This window comes from Vicugna pacos, unplaced genomic scaffold (assembly GCF_048564905.1).
Source record: "Vicugna pacos unplaced genomic scaffold, VicPac4 scaffold_19, whole genome shotgun sequence".
In the NCBI taxonomy this organism is placed as follows: Eukaryota; Metazoa; Chordata; class Mammalia; order Artiodactyla; family Camelidae; genus Vicugna; species Vicugna pacos.
The window spans coordinates 11,090,073-11,109,052 of record NW_027328740.1 but is presented as its reverse complement, the minus strand read 5'-3'; the positions used below and the strand labels follow the sequence as shown (position 1 = coordinate 11,109,052).

Genomic DNA, 18,980 nt, shown 5'->3' with positions numbered 1-18,980 from the left:
ATAATTAAAATGCACACTGATGCATTGGCGTAAATGGTAGCCTTAAATTTTGCATGAGAGTCCATGAAACTTAATACTTGTCTTATCCTAACATCAACTGCATATTTTCAAAGTATGTCACAAACTGAGACTCGTGATATTTCTCAAACCCAAAACCTGTTCTTTATTCAGAATTTGGCTTTCCTGGTTTGTTCTCTTATGCCTCTCAGCTCAAATTAGCCCATTAAGAGATCATTAAGCAAAGATAATTCTATTTCCTAAATAAACCACCAAACTCCCCAATTTTCTCTATTCATCACATCACAGCTTCATGTTCTCCTATCTTGTCTCTTACCTGGACCCAGGTGGGAGGCCATGTGTAGGGAGGAGGGGGCAGAACAGGAGATATGGGCTGGAATAAGAGATATGAGTGCAGTACTGGTGCAAGTTAAGAGCAGAATTGGAGATCTACTGAGAAGGGTCCTCACTGTAAGATCTTGGATTTTATCTGGACATTGATGTGGAATCACTGAAGGAATGTAGTAGAAAAGAACAAATCTGACTCCATATTAGATCTGCTCCTTTGGCTTTAGCCCTGTGCCCTGTTTTCTAGGCCTAGCCTTGCTGTTTCTGCACCTTTTGTAAGAGAATGTTGCCTTTAGCCTGAAATATACAGGACAGCCTGTTCTCAAGGCTCTTAACACTTCTGCACTCATATAAAGATAACAAGTTGCAGAATGGAAAATAATATTTGTTTCATTGAAGGTTTAGAGGGACAACATGATCTGACCCACGTGGACCACTGCAAGAACAAAGGATTCCAAGAACAAAGAATTCCTACACCAAGAAGTTTGCAGCAACCAACCACACCCCCTCCCCTTTTTAGTATAAAGGGAGCCTGAATTCTGACTGGAGGAGGTGGTTCTTCAAGACATTAATCTGCCATCCTCTCCATCTGCAGGCTTTCCAAATAAAGTTGTCATTCCTTGCCCCAACACCTCATCTCTCTATTTACTGGCCTGTCATGTAGCGAGCAGAAGGAGTTTGGACTGGGTAACAGGAACACAATGATCAGAGAACAAAATTATTTTGGTGGTAAAGGATTGTTTAGAGGAAATGCTTTGCAGGCAGAAGCATAGTCACTTTAAAACTGCCAAAGTTCCAATCCCTGGAACCTGTGAACCTGTGGTAAAAGATGAAGGAGTCTGTGATGACGAGCCTATCTTGGATTATACAGGAGGCATGGCCAAGGGATATAGGTGGCTTCTAGAAGCTGTTAAAGGTAAAGAAATGGATTTTCCCCTAAAGCCTCCAGGAGAAATGCAGTCAGTCCTATTGACACTTCGATTTTAGCCCAGTGAAACCCATTTTGGACTTCTGACTTCCAGAACTATAAGACAATACATTGGTTTTATTTTAAGCTACTAAATTTGTGGCAGTTTTGTTACATAGAAAACTAACACAGAAGGCAAAAAGAAATAGGAAAGTGGAGACAGCAGTTTCTTGGGGTTAGCATGACAGTGCATTCCTAACAATCCAGCAGTCCAGAAAAACCAGGTTTAGAAGATAAAGAGAAGATTAAGCGTAATGCTTGAATCAGAGTGCCTTAGGAAAATAGAAGATATTTTACATATTCAAAACATTATGCATTTAGGCTAAAGCAGGATTCTTTACAAGATATTTTTCTTATTTTCTAAGAGGAATGTAAATGTGATGAAAAGGCAATTTAGTGTTATTACTATGAGACAATGTATTTGAAATTTAATGATAATCATCTCACTTTCAGAACTTGAGTGATTTCCTCTCATTGAATCCAACATCACTAATGTTGGCAAAAATCTAGGATAATAATACACTGAAATAATGTTTGCTTTCATTTTAGTTCCCAAATACGTGATGAAAATTAACAAAAGGCAGTAAGTATATAAATTTTAAGCACCATCTCATTATTTCACATCTCAGTGACTAGGTACTGCAAGCTGGAAAAAAACAGAGTAAAGCTGGCAGTTTGTGGTGGGTAGAGTGGATGGAGAAGGTTTTTATTTTTTTTGGGAGGGGTGTATCCAAAATTGAAATAAAAATATTTCATCATCTGTTAGGGACCTAAAACAATTTTACTAGGCAAACCAATTTGCACTTGAGGAAACTTAGACCCAGAAATAATAAACAACTTGCAAAGATGATATAGCTAAATAATGAACCAAGGATAGAAGGCCTGACATGCTAATATCAAAGCCTGGTCCTTATTTTTAACGTTTACATCATGCAATTTGCAGCTATATCATTGCTATATCTATTGTTTTGCATTTGTAAATAACTACCCAAGTGAATAAATATATCTGCTCAGTATCTTAATGGCTGCATAGTATTCAATGTAGTATTAATGACTGTTGAACATTGGCTTTTTGGATATTTTTTTCAATGAACAATGCCGTAGTAACCATTCCTTCAACCAAACTTTACATTTATTTTTATTTACCTTCAATTCCTAAAGAGAGAATTTAAAAATAAATTGTATGATTTAAGGCTTTTCATTAAACAGTACTTACTTCACCTAAAGAAAGGATCTATTTATTATTATAAATAAATATGTAAAATGATTTATTTATTTATTATGCCTGTATTTACATTTTTCCTTCAGTAATGATTCTGTATTAGGGAATTCTTTATAAGTTCTGATAATGATGGTGTGCATTGATATAGTCACATGTTTATCTTTTCTCTGGTCATATGGATGCATTTCTGACATAGCTACATGTAGTGGTAGATACAATCTGTGAACATTGAATTTGAAACCAGCATTTGAAATCAAATGAATCAGTGGCATTTGATATTTCACTAAATTTCAGAGAAACCTTAAGTTACAAAGAAGAGAACTTTCTGCAGTTCCCAAGGTAATTATTAAAATGCCTAACATGTTAAGGTCAACCTACTCAAATTAAGGAGGTGTTAACATGGTCTAAAAATAGTCTAAGTAGAAGTATCGTTGGGTTAATTTTTCACATCTCCTGGGAGTTGCTTCTCACTGATCTATGTCAGTTCCTCTCTTCTTGTCAGAAAGTTTTTCAGAATGTTCTTTCTCCAGTTTCCCTTTTTCCTTTCTTCCTTACAGTTTTGCTTAAGACTTAGAAGTTGGAAATGAAAGTATCTGAAAAAAGACGCATATGCCTATTATAAAAATGCATTTTCTCTAATCCTTTCAGTTTTTTCCTGCATTGCTACAGCTTCTGCCTTTCCATTTTATTTTTAAAAGGTTTTGTTGGTTTCTGATTGGTGCTTTATATAAGGCTGTGTATGAAAAATGGATTTGTTAAAAAAAAAAACGAGACTTATGGAGAATGAGTCTCATTTAGGCAGCAGAGTTCAGGGGCCCTGAAATGAACATTCAGATATCTACATTACATTTTAACAAAGTGAAATGTGTGACTTTGGAATCATCAATAACTAGCCTGTGTTATTAGCAGCAGTGTTTTGTGCTTGACTTCTATCTCACCAGAATATCCAGAGCACTGTTTCACCCTTAGCAGACACCCAGGGAATGATGATCGATGATGACCTCGATAATGACGAGAATTTGCTGACTGGGCTGGAAGTCGAACACAGCAACTCACAGTCAAATTGCTTACCTACTTTCTTCCCTTTATGCAAAATAGTCAGTTTTATTTGTCCTTTCTTTCAATACAAAACATACGTAATAAAGAGAAAATCTTAACCAAGTTGCAAAGAACTGAGCAGTTTTATTTCACAATTATCAGAAATATTTTGAACTTATGATGAAATTATTATTCTAGTATGTGAAATTCTCACTCTTATTCAGTAGGCTGAATGCAGGTGGCTCCGGTTTGCAAAAATTTTGAAAACAAATTGTTGATTATTCTGCCAGTTTGCTGATGACTCTGGGTTTATTCCTTTGTTCTCTGTTAAGTTTGGGGAATATTGTATAATTGCTACAAATTCATCATGATTATCATTGTTCTTGTATTCTTTAGAATCTGATGACATACTCTATCAGTCTTTTTATCCTAACTGTGTGGTTGGAGTGGGGAAAAGTGTGATAAAGCCAGGATTTTAGATCCAGCACACAGTTGATTTTGAATCAATAAATAATAAATGTATGAATAAAAGTTCTTGATATTCTGATGGTAGGTAGACCAGTAAAAAAAAAATTGTAATTTCAAGGTCAAAGAAAGCAACCAGAAACATCTTACTGAGAAAAACTTTGAGCACATAAAAATGCAAGGCACAGTGTACTATGAAATCCCATATTTCCACCACACAGTTTTAATGATTATCTATTTGTAACTGATCCTGCTTCAGCCGTATCCCAACCTGTTTCGGACCCCTTCCCTGGTGATGTACCTGAAGTAAATACTGCTATTTTTCTGAATATTGCTTCTCAACAATGAAACCTTGCTATAACATCAAGGAATATATAATAGTTATTAATTGACTCTGATGTATTTACTTTCATGCATTGAGCTTCTATTTCTATTTGCTTTATTGAGATTCTATTTACTTTCATGCATAACTTCTATTTCTTCCCCATTCTGAGTCCAATTCTATAATCTAGCTCTTGTTTCAATATTTTAATCCTTCCCACTAAGTACGTAATTTCCCTCTATGGATATCCTGCAGCTTCGAAGTCGTTTATGGCAGTTAAAATTGTTCATTTCTCCAAAGTGGCTCCTGTTCTTTATGGTTTTTTTTTTTACTTTGAAACATTTCTACAGTTACTGACATAACATTCACCTCTGAAAAAAACTGCCTGTGTTAACCTTGTCAGATGCTATTTCTTTAGTCAACAAGAGTTTCATCACTGAATGAGTGGTACAGTCTAGGCCTTTGCTCTGTTTTTGTTTTCATTTACAGAAAACTTTTATTTACAAAAAAAAGCATTCATTTTCCTTAAGAAATAGCAATTCAGAATTTTTCCCCTCAAGAAAATTAAAGAATCTATCTAATGGACATGCTTTTAGGCAGGAATACCACCATTTTATTAAATTAACTGGTTTTAAAAATGATGCAAATGTTAGTCACAATCTATAAAAGTAGATTTTAAAAAGACAAGTTTCTTCTGTATAGCACAGGGAAGTATATTTAATATCTTGTAATGACCTGTAATGGAGAAACTATGTATTCAAATATATGTCTGTTCACGCATGACTGGGACATTGTGCTGTGCACCAGAAGTTGACACGTGGTAACTGACTGTACATCAATATTTTTTTAAAAATTATGATTATTTAATTACAGAATCAGATCTCATCTATTCCTGCGGATGTCACTAAGCATGTCTTAGAAATGCTGAGATTAACAGCGTTAGGAATCTGCTTTGTCACTCAGAATATCGCCAGTACTTATCATTCGACATCTTTTGTCACTACTTTGCGAAGGCTTTAAATCAAAATAAGCCCATTGTGTGCTGGATCAGGGTCTCCTGACTTTGTTTTTTCTTGCCTTTTAGCATGTCTTACAATATTCTTTTGCCAATTGGACATCATATATCAGGTAACAGGAGCTGTGGTCAGTAGACGTTCAGTGTGAGATTTTGCTAATCCTGCTGGTATTTGGGTTGTGTTTAATTTTTGCTGTGGCTATACACGTCAGAGGCTCAGCTCCTTCTAGTGTCCTTGTTTTTACCTCATTACTTTTGGCAAAGAGGAACAAAAGTCTCCTTCCTAAGTAGGCAGAGTCTGTGTCTCGAAGTTCTTTCAGCTGAAACCCGCTGTTACTGCACTGAAGCCCCATTCATGTCGGGGAGGAGAAGTATTCTTATAATTTTATGATTCAATATCAGGTTAGTGAGCTTGGGTCCCAGGCTGTGCCCTTCACAAGTGTTAATATTTTTTTCTCCCTGTAGGTGAGACAGGAAGGCTAGACAGGACTGGAGTGGGATAATTGCCCTTCCCCAGGTTGGATGAGGATCTGGTAGTCTTTTTCCTTAAAGAGTTTTAACCTTTGTTACAGAGAATGCGCTGAGAATATTTCAAAATGTTTAAATTTCTCCTCTTCTTGCCGGAAACTCAAGGGGATTTTTCTTTCTTTTCATCTTTTTTTTTTTTTTTTGGATTTTCACCATGAAGATCTGGTGGGGATCCTGGAGGTAATGAATGTGTGATTGTCCCCTCAGACTCAGCACCCAGGAGCTTCTCATTCTCATGTGAGCCCACATCTAGTCTCTAGCAATTCATCAGAATTACCATGTAACAGTTTGTGGCTCCAGTGGCTTCTGCTTCAGATAAACTGATCTTGGATGGATTCTGTGCACTTGAGCGCTTCTCCAGATTTTATGGTTCTGGTTTGCCTTGTGACCTCTATTCTCTGATGAATCTAATAAAAGTTACTTTTACAGTTTGATTAGCTTTTTTTTCTTCTTGAAAGCACAGGAGTGATGAAATCCCAGCTCTTTACATAACAAAACTGACGCTAGAAATCCAAAACCATCATTTAAACATTTATTATGAAAATTTTAGAACACACAAACATTATGAAGACTAGTGTACAGAATCTTTGTATTCCCATCACACAGTCAATCACAAATAAAATCATTTGTTGTGGCCATTAGATCATCAGCTGCTACTGCTACCCCCTGACAGTGAGAGGAGGGAACTCAGGACATGAAAGAACAGGACACTGGCCCTAGATGGCTAGGTACATATCAAAGGAATGATTTCCATGAGCCTGGACCTTTGCACCTTCCCATCGATAAAAAAGGGCTAAATTCATTAACTTGAGATATCTGATTTTCTTCAATTAACAGTAATCTTTTGATGTTCCACCTACCTGGTCTTTGCTGCAAAAACTCATACGTTCTGGCTTCTACCTTGCCACAATGGAACGCTTCTTAGAGAAATCTGAGATGCTGTGTCCTGGGCTCCAGTCCTAAGAAAATCCACGGAATAAAACCTAACTCTCAGCTTTTAGGCTGTGAACTTCATTTCAGCCGGCAAGACAAAGAATGGGAACTTGGCGGGTCTGTACATTGCCTTGTCTTCGTAAAAAAGAAGGTCATCTGCGTGTCTTCCTTAAGTCATGTGCGGAAAGGTGACCACGCAGTAAGACGCTTCCCAAAATCAAAAGGGGTAGGGAGTTCTTTTTCTATTTTTTAAAGTATAGTTAATTTACAATTCTGTGTTAGTTTCTGGTGTATAGCTCAATGATTCAGTTATAGAATATAATATATATATATATTCTTTTTCATTGTAGTTATTAAAAGATACTGAATAAGTTCCTCATTGTTTTCCAGGAGTAGAGGACTCAGGTAAAGTTCAACATTATCATAAATTTCCCATAAGGTGTTCACTCATGATTTTAGCAGCATTGATGTGCATTTCCTAGATCCATTACTTCATTAAAAGGTGTACCTATTGAAAATATCAATCAGTATTTATCCTATGTGATAGATTCAATGCATTGTCTTCAGTGCATGTGTTATTTTGAGGTAAGTATTTCTACTCCTCACTATTTAATTTTCCTAGTTTAGAGTTTGCATCTATTATGACTTAAATATTATGTAACTCCCAAAATGAACTCATTTTCTAAGCAATAAACATTAAAGTTCTTCAGAATGTTTGTGTAAAATTCTGATTTTGAATTAGATACATAAAAGATGGTTTAGAATGTTTATATTGCAATGAGATAAATTAAAGCTTCGGAGGTTTTGTGTGTTTGGTGTTTTTGCTGTTTCTTAATAGCTATATTTTTAAAAGGCACTGTTACTTAGAAGATTTGAAAAAATAATCCACTAATCTTCCTACATATCTGAAATTTTTCTTATCACTGAAATATATAAAACTTTTTTAATCCATTACTGCTGAAATTAACTGTTTAATAAAATTAACCTCCACTCTTTCCTATTCTAATGAAAATTGAATTTTATTTTTTCCCTGTAATTTCTCTGCAATTTTTTCAGGCACCATCCAGATAATAGCTGGATATATAACGTTAGTTTCACATTATGCATCAAAATGGGGAGGTGGCACTTTAAGAGAATGTTAGCAAACCATCTAGATATTTAGAAAATTATGAAGCCTTTATCTTGGCGTTCATATTCATCATAATCATCTTAAGGCAATCATACAGTTGATGAGGAAAATTAACTCTTTATGTTACTATTCACAGCAATAAAAGTAAAGAATGGTAGAATTAGGAAATCACCATTTTGCAGCCTCTACGGAATAAATGGATGGAGACAATAGTCATGAATAGCTGAGGACAACATACAAATATGGAAGACCATGGTGGAAGAACACACCACCATCTATGAAGTAGTTTTGTGGCTTGAGATACATAGATAAAGAGTCACTATAGATTAAGCATGGATATGGACAAAGACATAGAGACAGATACACAATTTTCCTGTATTTCTACAAGTTGGTGCTTAGATTCAGAGGCTTGAAAAACTTAACCTCTCTCATTCAAAAGTACTTCTTAAATAAACTAAGAAAAATATCAATTATTTAATTATAGTGATTGAATTTATTTATTATATGCTCTTATGCTGACAAATACAAGTTTAAAATGTATTTTTTTAAGTTGTGTAATAATTGATTTTACCTCAACTGGACAGATCATATATGAACCTAAAATTGCAATTTTTTTATGATTAACTCTGTTCATTATCACATTCTGTCATAATTTCAGTTGGCCATCTAGGGTAGACATGTACATATACACTGTATCAAGGAGTGTCTTTGCTGGAAATGTCAAATACTGGTAATCATGGTATTTAATGTGAACAATGTGTCTTATTCTACTACTCAGTTTGTATGCAAATTATTTCTTATGTTAATATTAAAGGATAAGGAAAATTGAAGGAAATTGACAAGGAGATTTGAGACTAAAGAAGCCATGTAGCTTTCTCAACATTACTTAATTATGGAGGTTCTAAAATGTAGTCCTGTTTGACTCCCATGCCCCTATTTTTAGTCACAAAGATTAACTTATCCTAAGTGCTAAAGTTAATTTCAGTGACAAGTGACATATGAGAACCATCTTGAACATTAAACAAAGTTCTCCTTGCCTTAACACTCAATATGTTTTAAGATGACCTGATTATTTCAAGTAATACCTACACACTCACTGTATTACTTGGCTTTTTTGTTCCTGCATATTTACCCAAAAGAAATGAAAACATCTTTCCACATCAGAACATGAACAAACCAAAAGCTGTATTAGTCCTACTGCAGTTATAACAAATGACCACAAACTAGTGACTTAAGACCACACTAGTTTATTCTTTAGAGTTCTGCAGGACAGAGTTTAAAATTAAGGGGCTGGCAGGGCTGCATTCCTTCTGAAGGCTTTAGGGAAAAATCCACTTCCTTGCCTTTTTCAGCTTCTAGAAGCCACTTTCATTCCTACTCACGTTGCTCCTACTACTGCTTCTGTCATAACATCCCCTCTTAGATCATAGCAATATACTCACAATAGCCAAATTCTTTCTTTTATTGATGTATAGTCAGTTACAATGTATCAATTTCTGGTGTATAGTGTGAAGCCCCAGTCGTGTGTGTGTATATATATATATATATATACATATATTCATTTTCATATTCTTTTTCATATATAAAGGTTATTATAAGATATTAAATATAGTTCCCTGTGCTATACAGAAGAAATTCGGTTTTTAATCTATTTTTATATATAGCAGTTATCATTTGCACATCTCAAACTCCCAAATGTATCCATTCCTACATAGCCACTAGATTGTTTACTACATCTACTGTATGGAAATTCCTCAAAAGACTAAAAATAGACTTACCATGTGACACAGCAAACCCACTTTGGGCAAATATCCAAAGAGAACTCTAACTCAAAAAGATACATGTACCCCAATGTTCACAGCAACACTCTTTACAATAGTCAAGACTTGGAAGCAACCTAAATGTCCATTGACAGATGACTGGATAAAGAAGTTGTGGACTATTTATACAACGGAATACTATTCAGCCATTAAAAAGAATAAAATAATGTCATTTACTGCAACATGGATGGACATGGAGATCATCATTCTAAGTGAAGGAAGCCAGAAAGAGAAAGAAAAATACCATATGATATCACTCCTATGTGGAATCAAAAAAAAAAGAGAGAACAAAAAAGAAAAAAGAGAATACTAATGAACTTATCTACAAATCAAAAACAGAGTAATAGTCAAATTCTTTTAGAAACCCAAATATCTATCAGCATTTGAATGGGTAAACAAATTCTGGTTTATCCACACTGTGGAATAACATTCAGCAATAGATAGAACCACAGTGAGGATAAATCCTGAATACACAACGCTAAGCTACATAAGACAAATACAAAAGACCACAACAGTATGATTCCATTTATACAAAATTCCAGAGAAGTCAAACTATTGTGGCCAAAAGTAAATCATTGTTTGCCTAGGGCCATGATTTCAGTGAGGGGATTAACTGCAAATAGAAGAAGTTTATAGAACGATGGACATGGTAGTGTTTACACAACATTATAGAATTTTCACAACTCAGCAACTGTATACTTAAATCAGATGGGTTTGAATTTGTGTAAATCACATTTCAATAAAATTTTCCAGTGATGATTTGCCAATGATATAAACCTTGTCAACTTATGAGCAGTGAATTTCACCTTGTCCATGATACAATACACATAGGATTAGTTAGAAGTCATCAGAAAGTCAAATTCACTAACAGAAATTAAAGTCAGACATTTTTCCTTTTAAAAACCTGAGATGAAGCATTCAAAAGTAGAAAATGTCACCAATAAAATTTCAAAGCTTCTTAGATAATTTTCTTTTCTTCTCAGCAGCCAGAACACCTAGCCAAGGATTGTGTTCAAACTAGTTCCATAAAAGTTATACAAAGGGTTTAAATGAAAACCAAGTCATTATTTTCTATAAAATTTAACCTGAAGATGATAGAAGCACAGAGAGGAAACCATAAAGTAAAATTTGGTGTGAAATCCTCAAGGAAATGAATATCAACAAAATAATTCTTATTCTTTAAAACATCTTCATTTGTTAAACAGTTCAAAAATATTGTTTTGTATAATGCTATAGGCCAAAACACCAAAGAGATTTTTTTCTTAAATTATGATTATTATGATAAGCATAAAATGAACATATATGTCTGACAATGTAAATAAATAAAGTTTAATTTCTCTCCATTCTTGCCAAAGAAACCACAGAGCAACTTCAATTCATCTTTCTGCAGAAGTATCTGAGAAACAGGAGTGATTAATTTGTGAGTTATTTACAAATGCTCACTAAAGCACATACGCTGCTGACTTACTTGGCAACTAGAGGTCTATGAAAAAGACAGTGCTCACTCATCAAAGGGACATTATCACCATAAAGTAAGTACATTCTGAGTGTGTTAAAACTGTCACAGGAGGGTGATATGCATTAAAGGCAGCTCATAAACTTAGAACCCTGAGCACCAATGGCTAAAACCATCTATTCTGCTCAGGTGTGAAACATTACATATATATTATTACCAATTAAATTGCCCTGTGCCATTCATCAAGTATTGTCTTCAACTCATGCTTCAGCTCTGCAACCGACCTAAGACTATCTCTTAGACTCTTACCACATGCATGTCCCTCAGCTGTATCATTCCATTGTATCTGGACTGTTATACTGACTTCCTGCATACCCATCCCCCCATCCTTAATGGCTCCCTTCGACATGCTCTGCTACCAGGAAACATCTAAAACTAAGTCTGGTCATATGACCTCCCACTTAATTTTTTCCCCTGCCTCTTGATGCTTCCAGTTTGAAATTGGAATGTTTTGGCTTGCATTCAAGACTTCAAATGATCTGGCCCCTTATCCACCTTTCTAGTCTCATTACCCATCAGCTTTCCTCATGTCTCTACTGCATTAAAAACATACAAGTGTGTTATCATTCAGAAATATTAAAATGCTTTCCATAAATACTCCAATTTATTGCACATCTTGGATATTTTCTGATCTCTACCTTTGCCTTGTCTTCTTGGTGAACTTTTAAAATATTTTTTATGCACTCAGCTTAGTGTTACTTTCTCCCTGAGGCATTCTCTGACCCAACATATAATGACTATTCACTCCTTCTTCTGTGTTATTACTGTATTACTGGAAAAGTAATTTTGTATTAATTACTTACATACAATTTACTTTCCTGGTCATTTTATTTCTATACTGCAATTTTCTTGGGTAGAGAAAGCATTTTATTTATCTTTGCAAACCTTGTGACTGGCACATAGAAGCTACTTATTGTATGTTGAAATGGGTCCTAGAGACAATTCTGTATTAATGACAGCTTAGATTAGATGGTTTCTAATGTCCTTTTCAAATGATGAATTCTTGTATCTCCTGCATTTTTGTAACAGAGCTTCAGTTTGACAAACCCTGTCCCTTTCTAGTTTAATTGTCTTTGTCAGGAAATTTTTGATTATTATAAAAGATGATTATTTATATATGAGGAAGAGCAAATATAACACCCTCTTCTAATTTTTAACAGTGTATAAATATTTTAGAATATTATTCTTTCCCAATATTTCTAGATCTCTTAGGGCATTCATAATATAAAACAAACATTAATTTAAGTTCGTTCAATTTTCATGTATTTACTCTTAATCTGATTTATTAAAATATTCAAAAATTGTCACTAAACCTACAGTACTCACTCTGATGAAAACCAACATACTTGTCACTCTTTAGTTCAGCAGTGTTACTTGAATCAATTACCTTTTGAGAAGGGTACATTTCCAATGGTTTTTACCTGAAATATTTTTTAAAAAAATGTCTTTCCCTCAAGCTTTTACTTTTTATTTTTGTAAAAGTTAAACATTCACTCTCTCTGCATGGTGTGCATTTTAGTAACACATTTTGGGAACACTGACTCATTCATCCAATTTTCTATGTGGATAAAAGACTGAGAATCCTTGCCCTCATAAAAACCATCTAAAAGACACTCTGAAAAAGATTTCAATACCTCTTCTATTCAGTGAGATAAATGTTTGTTGTTCTGTTTAAACAAGCTGATTTCTCATGCCTACCACACTATTCACACTGAGATTTATTGCTCTTTCCTAACTAACTTCATGGTGCATAAATGAAGTTCATAAGAACTGTCAAAAGTGCTCTGTGAAATCCTTTAAAACAGAATCTTATGCCTGAAAATATAACTCTTAGGTGTATCAAGATAACTAGAAATACAAAAACAGATATGTATTTTTTAAAAATGCAGATTTTCACTGTAGGGACCTGTTCAATCTAATGGCTAAGTGGTGGATGCAGACAAATGGTCTACCCTATGTAACCACCTCCCCCAAGGTGCACCCTTGTTCTCCTCTGAGAAACCGTTCTATCAGTGCTTTGCTTTCTTTTATGTCTCTCTCGTTTCTTTTCATCTCTCCCTCAACACTAGCATTTCCTTCCCTATACATCCACTTTTAACCTCTATCCTTAAGAAAGTATTTCTTTGACCTGTTAACATTCTTTCTTTAACTGTCAAACGTCATTAAAACATAATTTATTCTTATTGCCTTCCTCTTCCTTTCAACTCACATGTTAACCTCTTGCAAAGTGGCTTTTGTACAATTTTATAGGGACTTTTCTTAGCCGTCGCTGTCCTCAAATGCTCTGTTGGATTAGCTATGTTAGCATTATAAATACCTTTTTCTTCCCTTTCTGGAAATTCTTCCTCCCAAAATTACATGCAGCTGTATTCTTTGTTAATTTACTTGATGGAAATCTTGGGTGGGTGTAAAATTCTGACTGTCTAGGTCAAATTCTTACTCCATCATCAACTGCTGTGACCTAGCAAAGTTACTTGCCCTCCTTGTGCCTAAGTGTCCTTAGCTAGGTAAGGGTTTTATCTTTAAAGCAGATAATCTGTCTCTCCCACTGAAGAAAAAGTAGTTTACGTAAAACTGATAGGTCTTCTCATATCCAGACAAATCTAAAAGAATTTCTCAAGCAAAAAAAAAATAAGTATTTTTGAAAATCAATATTGTACCATATGTAATTCATTGCATAAAACATCACAGAATTTTTGAAGACTAAATAATAAAATGTACATGAAACTAAAATATAATAAATCTACATGTTTTTATTCAGTATTTAACACATATTTGATTCTCCATTAAGTACCAGAAAGTAGCCATGGAAGGTGCCTGGACTTACCATCATGAGTAAAGCATGTAATCTGTTAGATGTTAACCTTAGACTCATTTATTTTGTAATTTAACTGGCATCAATGGAATTTAAACATTTGAAACTTTCATTTGAAAACTGTGAAAATGCAGTTAATTAGGGCATAGAATTTCCTGTTGTAATATAAAAATCCTTTCAAATCTTTTTTTAACATTAACAGTTTCAAAGGCCAAAATTTATGTAGACTAAAATTTTACATCACTTTACTCATTTGCCCCAGGGTCTCTGAAATTACTTGTAGACTTCATAATGTAAGCTCAAACCTAAGATGTGTACTTCCATTTTAGAGACGTATATGTTGACGTAAAATTGGCATATTACAGACTGAAAATCTTATGTCTCACATTTCCCTGAGAGTAACCGTAGGGAATGTGGAGGTCCTTAGTATCACAAGCATTTGAAATAGGAAATACTATTGTGTTTGCTATTAATACAATTACTGGGAGGAGCAACCAAGATAGCAGAGTAGAAGGATGCTCTTAGCTCATCCTGTCCCATGAATACACCAAAAGAGACATCTGCAGATCCACCCATTCTCTCAGAACACCTGCTGAACTTTGACAGATCATTGATTTCTTCAAAAGAAAAAATTCCTCACAAATCTGGTAGGAGGTAAAAACAAAGAAGAAATAGAAGGAAAAGCAAATTAGTGAAGGACCTCCACCAAGGAAGGGAATGGCAAAGAAGGTATAGTGCTCTTATGCTGGGATGCCCATCCCCAATGGAGAGGTCAATGGGGATGGACGGGGACCTTCAAGGCTTGGAAGAGTACGCAGCAGCCTCTTGGCCAACGGAACTATGAGAAACTGGCACGAAGGGTCTCTGTGACCCCCAGCCCTAGATGCAAGCTGGCAGGGAGAAGAGAAGCATGGCTCAGCCACAGCCACCATATTCACTGGTGTACAGCTCCCAGGCAGAGGTGGGGTTGAAAACTGAATCCATAGGTGGGACTGAGATTTGTTTACAGCTCCAGGCAGAGGGGACAATTTTGCTACAAGGGTGACTGTGGAACCACACCCCTAAGACAAATGGGGCAAGGAGCAGAGTTGTGGCACTCAGCAGAAGTGAGGGCTGTGTAGCGTTTCAAGTGGGCCTGCCTACCTTCGGTGGCCACAGCATTGTGCACAGTGCTGACCTGGTAGTTTGAACTCACAATTGCTACAGGGCTGGAGGCTCTACTGGTGCCGGCCTCTAAGACCAATAAGCGGAGTTCACACAGCAGAGCAAATGCAGGAGCAGCACTTAGCCCTGGGGATGACAGTGACCCAATTGCATGCCAAGATCCAGGTGTGTGACCCAGAAGTCATTGGAACTGCACTGGTAGCTCTGAGGGCAGAGAACCTGGGAACAGCAGAGCAGAGCATTGACAGCCCTGCAACTAAAGCGGGGACAACGGCAGCATCAACAAAGAGCACTTAAAGTGCTCCAACCCCACCGACCACACACCTCAGCTGAGAAGTGGGTCTGGAAGCCTCCATTCAGACAAAAGGGAAGAGATTTGACCCCTGTCAGAGCTGTGACAACCACAGAACAGAAAGGAGGCCCCACTCAACAACCAGGGCAGCCTCTGACCATCAAAACAACTGCCATATCCTCAATCAAAGGGGTGACAGCCAACACACATGGAAGAAAGACGTGGCAACCATCCATACTAAAAACAGATGTCATCGCAAAATTGTTAGAGGTGCACATTCTACAAAGGAACACATCCTATTAAAATTTAAAAAACAAAAACAAAAACAGCCCTTTAACACCACAGTAGATAACTGATACACCATAATCCATAGTCTAAGAGAGATATAGGCAGAATGAAGAAGCAAAAGAACTTCCAATTAAAAGAATGAGAAGTTCCCTGAATGAACAATCAATGAGATAGACCTTGATAGTCTACTAGACCATGACTTCAAAAAGGGGGTAATAAAACACTGAAGGAAATGTGAGAAACAATGAATAGAGACAGAGAGTAATATGAAAAGGAAATAGAAACTATAAAAAGAAGCCAATCAAAAACAGAAAACTCAATGGCTGGAAGAAGAGACAAGCTAAGGGCATTCAAAAACAAACCAGATAATGCAGAGGAACAAATGACTTAGAAGACAGGATAACAGAAATCACCCAATCAGAACAGTGGACAAAAAAGCAAGTAAAAATCAGTGAAAGCAATATAAGGTACACATAGGATAATATAAAGCATGCCAACCAACACATAATAGGAGACCCAAGAGGGCAAGAAAGAGCATAAAGGATTAAAAAAGTATTTGAAGAAATCATGAATGAAAACTTCCCAAATCTAAAGAAGGAATCAGATATCCAAGTACAGGAAGCACAGAGGGTCCCAAATAAGAATGCAAACAGACTCACACCAAGACATAATATAATCAGAATGGCCAGGGTTAAAGATAAAGAAATGATTCTAAACACAGCAAGAGAAAATAGAGTTAAAAGGAAATACCCATAAGGCTTTCAGCTGATTTCTCAACACAAAAATTGTAGGCCAGAAGGGAGTGGCAAGATATCTTCAAAGTCCTGAATGAGAAAAAGCTGCAACCTAGAACACTCTATCCAGCAAGGCTATCCTTTAGAATAGACAGAGAGATTAAGAATTTCAGACTAGCAAAAACTGAAAGAATTTAGCAATACTAAACTTATGCTAAAAGAAATATTGAAAGGTGGTCTACTGTAAATAGAAAAGAATCAGGATGCTATACAAATGAGAAAATCATAATTGGAAAGACAATAACTACAATGAACTAAAACAGAACAAACATAAGGATGTGAAAGAAGGCATCAAAATCATTAAGGGTGAGAGAGGGAGCAAGAAAATATAGATTTTTTTTCATTCTTTTTAGGATGTGTTTGAGCTTATATGACTATCAGTTTAAAGCAAACATATATAGTAATGGGTTAAATATACCTGAAAATCAGGGTAACCACAAATCAGAAGCATAAAATAACATCACAATCACACACAAAAAGAAATCAAGCTAACACAAAAGAAAATTATTAAATCACAAAAAGAAAAAGAGAGGAACAAAGAGGAAATAACAAATCAACTGTAAAACTAAGTTCAAAATGGCAATAAATACACAGTTATGAATAATTACCATAAATGTCAATGGACTAAATGCCCCAATCAAAAGACATAGAGTGGTAGACTGCATAATAAGCATAATAAAATAAAAATCTACAATACACTGCATTAAAGAGACCCATTCTAGGGGAAGGATACACAAAGATTGAAAGTGAGAAGATAGAAAAAAGATATTTCATGCAAATGGAAATAATAAGAAAGTAGGAGTAGCAATATTGATTTCAGATAAAATAGACTTTAAAACAAAGGCCATAAAGATAAAAAAGGATGCTATGTAATGAGTAAAGGAACAATAAAAGATAAGGATATTATACTTGTTTACTCATATACATCAAATATAGAATTACCTAAATACACAAATCAAATACTAACAGACATAAAGGGAAAAACTGATGGGAGCACAATCAAAGTAGCAGACTTTAACACCCTATTAACATCATTGGACAGTTCTTCCAGACAGAAAATCATTAAAGCAACAGAGATACTAAATGACACAATAGAATACCTGGACTTGATTGATATTTTAAGGACATTACATCCAAAACAAAATTACATTCTTTTCAAGTGCACATGGAACATTCTCTAGGATAAATCATGTACTTGGGCACAAAAGAAGCCTCAGTAAATTTAAGCAAATACAAATTATTTCAAGCATCTTTTCTGACCACAATGTCATCAAACTAGAAATTAACCACAGAAATACAAAGGAGAAAGAAAAACAGCATGTAGATTAAACAACATGCTACAAAAAGAAAAAAAAAAGGGTCAATGATGAAATCAAAAAAGAAATTAAAAAATAGTTTAAGACAAATGACTATGAAATAGATGCAAAATCCTCAACAAAATATTAGCAAATAGATTCCAGCAGCACATAAAAATGATCATACACCAAGCTCAAGTTGGATTCATCCCAGGGAAACAAGGATGGTTCAATATATGCAAATCAATCAACGTGATACACCACTTCAACAAGAGAAAGGACAAAAATCACAGGTCATCTCAGTAGATGCAGAAAAAGCATTTGATAAAATTCAACATCCATTTATGATAAACACTCTTATCAAAGTGGATACAGAGGGAATATATCTCAACATATAAAATCTATGACAAACCCACAGCCAGCATAATACTCAACAGTGAAAAACTGAAAACTTTCCCACCAAAATTTGGGACAAGACAAGGATGTCCACTCTCACCATTTCTATTCAACATAGTCTTGGAAGTCCTAACCATAGGAGTCAGCAAGAAAAAGAAATAAAAGGGATCCAAATTGAAAGAGAAGAGGTAAAATTGTCACTATATGTGGATGACATAATGCTATATATGGAAAACCCTGAAAGCTCAACACAAATCCTAATAGAGTTGATAAAATTAATTGACAAGGAACCAGGATATAAGATTAACATACAGAAATCAGTTGTATTTCTTTATACTAACAATGAATTTGCAGGAAAACAAAGTAAAGAATTAATCCCTTTTAAAATTGCATCCCAAATAATAAAATATTTAGGAATAAATCTGGGCAAAGTAGTGAAAAACTTACATGGAGAATTACAAAATATTGATTAAGGAAATTAAAGATGACAAAGAAATGAAAAGATATCCCATGCTCTTCGATTGGAAGAATCAATACTGTTAAAATGGCCATTCTGCCCAAGACAATCTACAGATTTATTGTGATCCCTATCTAATTACCCCACACATTTTTCACAGAACTAGAAGACACAATCCT

The 18,980-nt window shown here is 35.1% G+C and overlaps 1 protein-coding gene across 1 annotated transcript in view; it reads left to right on the top strand.

Moving 5' to 3' along the window:
* Positions 1-1,095: 1,095 nt before the first annotated feature.
* The window catches only part of LOC140693376 (uncharacterized), a 160,493-nt gene continuing 142,608 nt past the window's right edge, over positions 1,096-18,980 (top strand). Inside the window, exon 1 of the mRNA XM_072957280.1 lies at positions 1,096-1,261. Coding sequence (XP_072813381.1) covers positions 1,096-1,261 — 166 coding nt within the window. The remainder of the gene's footprint in view (positions 1,262-18,980) is intronic.